The following is a 6,692-nucleotide window of genomic DNA, read 5'->3' on the forward strand; positions in this document are numbered from 1 at the left end:
AAACAAGTAGAAAATTCACAGCCTACTTGTAACATCATCGAAATAAAATCAGTATTATCTTCCAGTCACTCAAACATCTGGAAACTTAGAGCAATAATAAGATCAGTTATAAACTGCAGCAAACACTGAACATCTGTAATTAAATATATAAAAATATACACAAAAATGTAAGGTTTAAATTCAACAATATGCTAAATGCCAATGGAATGCACTTATGTCTTATCTCATTTTGTTTTACTTTTCACTGAATTCATTCACTCAGTAAATACTTACTGAGCTCTATTACAGGAATTATTATGCCAAAGATCTAAGAAATAACTCATTTTCTTGCACATATAGTTATCCTAGCCAAGTCTCTAGAAAACTTGGAGATTCTATGAACTCCGTGGTAAGGGATCTATGTAAAACAGCATAGCCTAGATTAGTGTTTTGAACCTGGACTGTGGAAGGTCTTGGATGTGGGGCTATAAGAAGGCTGAACTTTATGAGAAGCTCCCCAAGGTTCCTGAGCAAGGAACAATATAATCAGAGTGCTGTTTTGGGGGACTCATCTTGTTGGATTGTTTTTTGTGGGGAATGAGAAGGAGCAGGTTAGTGTGGAGATGGGGGGGGACAAAGGATTATTAAGATTGATAAGGGTGAAGGACAGGAAGTTTGCTGAGTAGAATTATATGTTTTTGAAGAAATAAACATCATCAAGCACAGAGGACCCACCAGATGCTGTGCTTTAGCCAAGTGTCTTTATATATATGGCAGGATCTCAAATCCACATAAAACTCCTACAATGTATTATTATTAAAGCCTTTGAGATGAGAAAACTGAAGTTTAGTGAGGTCAAATAACTTGTCTGGCACCACAGAATTAGTATGTGTTGAAGCCAGGCCTAATTGACCCCAACAGTCCTACATCTTCTGCTTTACTACACTTCCAATTATCGAAGAGCTAGTCAACTTTAAAATCATAAGTATAATATTCATGTGACTATTTATCCCATAGTCACATGCTTCTCTAGGTTACTGCGTTTCACAGCTTGGAGGCATGGGGGTGGCTGGAATTTTGCCAGCCATTGGAGAAGCCAAAGTAGTCTGCACAGAAGGATTTTCCTCCACAACCAAGATAGCCAGATAACTTGTATACACAGAGGGCCAACCTGGCTCGCTCCCAGAACTGACAAGGGCTCCGTGTAGTCTGGTCCCTAACATCTCCCTTGGGACTCCACCCTCATCATGCAACCTTAGCCTCAGCCCAAGGGACTTCTTCTTTATTCCAGCAAATTTATGAACTGGCTGATAGACCATTTTCCCCTTGGGAGGACAGGAATCCAAATCAAGAATTTGAGTAAACAGCTCCATTTCCCTTCACCATTACAATGTCCTGCTTTCTAAGGGACCCAAGGTAACAGTGAGTAAAGCATGGTGCTGAATGAATATCCAGTAGAATGGCTCATGCAAAACCTCCGTTCATGGGGAGTGTAAGGAAAAGTTTATGAGATGCCTTTTATTTGGTGTTTAAAATAAACTGTTGAATGTTTCTAGTTTAAAGCTTCAACATCATTCTAATCAATGTACTAATTAGTAGTAATTCACTTAAGTTCACTTAGTGAATATAGACTCCCCTAAGAACTCCTCGGAATGAGAATTTTCTAGAGTAGAATTCTTACTTAACCCTTGCAGAAACGGCCAACAACGCTAATTACTTTCATTTCTCCCATCTTCTTACTTTGCACCTCTGCTACTTTTGAAGAAAGTACTAGAGCCATAAATCCCAGCTAGACCCTAGATAGTGGTCCCCTGGTCATCCATCAGCTTCAGCACTCACCACTTCCCCTCTGCCTGCAGGGCTGTGCACAGGTTGACTTTTTAACTATGACTGTGTATAAACCAAACTTCTTGAACGTACCTTGGGACTCATGTGTTAAAAGCCCTTATTTTACACAGGGTAATCCTAGTGGCAGTAGTCAAATTGAGACATGGAGATAAATTTACAAGACAGCTTTGCTCCTTTCTCATAATTCATTGAGCCCAACAAGACTGTAGAACAGCAACAAGGATGATTTATAATTTCTACTCTGCATGTAACATGGCAAGATATATAAGTGGTTTTCATAGCACAGATTTAAAAGTTACAAGGCAGTTATCAGCATATTATCATGGGAAATTTGTTTTGGAATTTAGTGTTATTTTACTATAGTTAGTGTATAGAATTTGGCATCAGGCTACCTGGGTTTACATTTTGGATCTAACACTTGCTAGCTAGGTGCATTATTTAACCTCTCAGTACCCTCATCTATAAAATAGGGCTAATATTAACACCTACCTCATTGAGTTATGAAGATTAAATGAGCTAATGTATAAGTCAAGTGCTTAAAACCATGTTTGGACATGATAAGCACCCAAAAAATGTTGTTAGTACCACCTCCCTCCATCCTCATTATGTCTAGTAATAACTGAAATACTGGTATTTACTTCTTTAGATTCATCATCATTACAAAACTGGTAAAAAAAATGGGCAGACACAATAAAATTTAATCACTGAATAAAAGTTTTAGATGGTTAAATAGTGAAACTTTATTGTACTCAAAATTAAATGAGAATATGTAAACCATTTTGGAAACTACAAAGTGTTATATTAGAACAGGATATTATTATTAGTGAGAATAATGTATTCCACATGAAAATGTTTATAAGATATGATTTATTTTATTTTATGCTTTCAAATAGCTTGATGAAAAATACTATCCTAAGCAGCTGGGATAAGAAGCAATGTAACCAACATCATTCATTCAGAGCTGCATCCACAGTGAAGTTACATGGCTTGGTAATGACTCACAGCCAGAACACCAGGACAAGAATGTGAAGGAGAAACTGACATCCCTGCTGGTTGGTATCCTGGCCTAGAGGGTAGGAATGGAGAAGTGGAGGTTGTGAGAATCTCCATGGGTTAGAAATCAGGGTGGCTCAATTCTGCTTTTTAGGAGATAAATGGGTAGTCAAAAAGGCAGTACCTTAACTAACCAGAGGCAGGTTCAAGAGATGCAAGTAAGACTATGTGCTAAGAAAAAAAGAGAGTGGTAGATGAATTTTGATAAATGACTATAGAGGACCAATAGAACCCAGATGATGGGGTGATGCAAAAACCTACAGATTGTTGGTGCTTCACTTAGTAAGCAGGGAAATTAAGAGAAAATGTTAAGCATTCCTTTGGGAATAGAAGATAGAGTATTGCTAAGGAATGATACCTATAGAGAAAACTGTAAATGACTGAGCAGAGTTAAATTAAATAATGCCGGAGTCAATGTATCACCTCTGTGCCTACAAATTATCTCTGCAAGTAGTGTCACACTGGAAGAGCAGCTTCTATTCTAAATGAGTAAATTTCTCCTGTGGAAATACATTGCCTATTTTTTTGTGGCATGATTCCTTCATCTAATGGTGAAACTTAGTGGCCATTAACAATAGGAATAGTATGTTAATACTGGCTAAACCCAGTTGGGACAGCTAAAAGTGAAGTAAGTTGTTCAGCTGTGATAAAGTGTGGACATTTTATACTTTGACTGAATAATTACAAATTTTCTTGCAAAGAAAGGTCTACTAACCATCAGTATTTCACTCTTTGCAAAATAAAATCATAAGTTAGCACTTAAGAATAGATTCTGTGTTTGGCCAATGATGACAGGCTTAAATTTACCTAATGCCATCAGCATTTAAACATATCATGTCACATCTTCATTCCTCTGGCTGTGTGACAACTCTCATCTTGGCAGATTTCAACACCAGGCAACACCTGGCAAAATAAACCACTTTCATACAAATTGGAGACACATCACAATGAGCAGGTCCATACACTGTTATTCCTGTTTCTCCCTATTGCTTATATTTTTTTATTTTAAACTTGAGTCTACATCTAGCTTGAAGGGCAAAAGACTGCCTTTGAGATGGTTAAAGGCCCCCAATGCCAACATTATTACCCAAGATTTTGTATTTTTAAGAAAACTCAAAACAATCTAGGAACCACTACAGTTTTAGTCACAAAGCACTGCTACAGCTCATCCACTTTTGCTTCTCACCTCAGGGAGCCACTACAAAGCCAAAAGTAACAAGCAATCAGGCTATTAGCTTTTGATAGAATCGTCCATATGATAAGTATACATTTCTTTCTATTATACGGTACTCTTGCAAAATGATTTTTGTTTTCTACAAAGGTTATGAAATACCATAAAAATGTCCAATGCATCTGGTTTGGAATCCAATTCTTCCTTCACATATTTCTGCATCTGTTCACAAAATCTCTTTGACTTCAAAGGAAGCTTTCCAAGAGAAAAAGAAGATACAGGAAAAGTGGCCATAAATTTTTAGGAGTCCTTTTCTAAAGCCATTTTAATAACAGCACTATAGGACAAGTATCTCTCTCAGAGAACTAAATAGCACAGATGATATTAAAGACTGTGCATTTATACGGAGATTTATGCTTTAAAACCTTATTCTGGGTCTAAAAGTGGTAAATTTTCAATTTAGAACATGTGAAAAATACAGAAATCTTAAAGGAGAAAATGTAAATCACTTCTAATCCACCATTTAGAAGACCAAAGTAAAACACAAAAAAGCAAGGATGATTGTTTCCTTCCACTCTTTTTTTTCCTGTGCATATATTTATATAAATATTTATTTACAAACAATATTGTAATTAAACTCTGAATGTAATTTTGTATCTTTTCTCAATTGGTCTTTCAAACTATCATTTTTAATGATTGAAAATTATCTGTAGATCTGTACCTTTAAAAAATGTTCTTGCTTACATTTAATTCTTATTCTACTCAAAACTAAAAGGTTTGAAAACAGTAATCTGTTGTGCAAATTCCACAACATTCCATATTTTGTAATTAGTATTTGTTATTTATAGGTTTCTGTGATCTTAATGACATTAAAATGGGGGTAATGGTCTCAGTGACTTTTCCCTTATCCTTTCTCTGCCATGTATTGTCCATAAAACATGCATGCAACATGAGCTAATCAGCAAGGAGCGCTATCAGGAGCTGCTGTAGGCCATATGAGAATTTTGCTAGATGATAACTGTGCCAGTCTGATCAGGCTACTTCATCTCTCTGTGCTTTTCTTAAAAGGTAAATAAGGGTGTTATGTGGATCCCCTCTAAAGCTCCTTTAAGCTCAATCAGTCTATGAGCCCGTTTGTTTAAAATGCTCTTTAGGTTGGTTTTCCTAGTGAACTTAGGTTATTAGAAATAATAATATTGCAACTTTAAAAAATATCTTTGAGTATCTAAAGAAACTAATGATGGTAACTTCAGAAAATATAGAGGAGAAACAGTAGAAATACATGTATATTTATTTATACTTCTTTTGCCATGAGGGTAAGATTCCAAATACTGACAAAACGGGTTGAAGCGCCGTGTCCACGCTCTCAGCACAACAGACTAACGGTAACGGCACAGTGCTGCCAGGCGCAGACAGGATGACGCACTTGGGCAGCCTGCTCAAATCCCTTCAGAGCTTGCTAGACAGAGGTCTACTTTGGGGCAATGAGGAATCAGAGTGGAAGATGCACCGACGCTTGCTCCAGTGCCGCACTGGCAGAGGGAGGACGTCAAGCGGTGACACCAATTTAAATCGCCCAATTCCTAACAAGACGTCTTCTCTAATTTCTCCGCTAGCCTCTTGGCTAGCTGTTAAGGAAAGGAGGCTGAAAGAGTAATGAGAAGGTGGGCAGTTCTGGAAAGACCTGCCCTTGGGGCTCTGATAAATTCAGAGGCTCTTGGCTTCCCGCGTCGCCCAGCAACTGGGGAGTTGCCTCTGGGACCCAGCAGCAAAGTGCGCCGGCGACAGCGTGCTCCTCCCACCCGGGGCGCGGTACGCAATCACGTCTCCTCGCAGCGCCGCCGCGCTCCGAGTGGGAGGGTAGTGTTTGACAAGTTCCCCTTAGCACTGGAACGGCTATTCATTCTCCAGAGAAAACAGAAAGAGAAAAGCAAATGAAGGGGATGTGGGGGACAACAAAGACCTAGTGGTACGGGAAAGTGGCTGGAGAAGTGCCAGCTTTGATTACCTGGCATGCGGGAGCAGCTGCGGGTCCTTTATGACGTGCCCGGATGAAGCTCCAGCACTCACGCGCCTTTCGCGTTGAGCGCAGCGCCATCATGAGAAGGGCGGAGCCGTCTTTTGTTGAGTGACGTCTGCCCCAAGAGCCAATCCCAGATTCCCAGCGTTTTTGCTTGCTACGCATGCGCTCATGCCTTCGGGGCGGGCTGCTGGGTGGCTACCGCGGGAGTGGAGTCCGGGTCGGCTCCGGTCTTAAGGAGTAGATGAGGAAATGAGTTGGGGTGGTGCTTGGCCTTAATGTTACCCACTTGCGATGTAGTCTAGGGAGGACTTCCTGGAGGGAGAAATCCTTTCGGGGATACTTGTAGCAGCATTTTAGACGGGAAGAAAGTCAAGTTGTCTTTCAGATACTAGCTCTCCAGTCAGCTTTTGAAAAATTTCTCTAGGAATGGGGCCTTCACAATCCTCTTTGAAGGCAGTAAGTGGTCCTTTCAGGCCTGTGCGACCTCGTTGATTCATTCGATCTGCAGAATTTTGTTGAACCCCACCGTCTGCTGGGAATTGAACATACGAAGAAAGATACGTATCTTGCCTTTAAGAAGTATATGGCCTAATGGAGTAGCAGATAATAAATGATGCA

At 39.5% G+C, this 6,692-nt stretch overlaps 1 protein-coding gene across 4 annotated transcripts in view; it reads right to left on the reverse strand.

The window, feature by feature from the left end:
* Positions 1–6,193, reverse strand: part of WARS2 (tryptophanyl tRNA synthetase 2, mitochondrial) — a 142,657-nt gene extending 136,464 nt beyond the window's left edge. For 2 of the 4 annotated variants that reach the window (XM_057500599.1, XM_036924441.2), the window contains exon 1: positions 6,060–6,193. In XM_057500599.1, the coding sequence (XP_057356582.1) occupies positions 6,060–6,152 (93 nt within the window). In that variant the 5' untranslated portion in view covers positions 6,153–6,193. The remainder of the gene's footprint in view (positions 1–6,059) is intronic. The other 2 variants (XM_036924442.2, XM_057500600.1) reach the window with 2 other exon arrangements.
* Positions 6,194–6,692: the final 499 nt, after the last annotated feature.

This window comes from Manis pentadactyla, chromosome 4 (assembly GCF_030020395.1).
Source record: "Manis pentadactyla isolate mManPen7 chromosome 4, mManPen7.hap1, whole genome shotgun sequence".
Lineage (NCBI taxonomy): Eukaryota > Metazoa > Chordata > Mammalia > Pholidota > Manidae > Manis > Manis pentadactyla.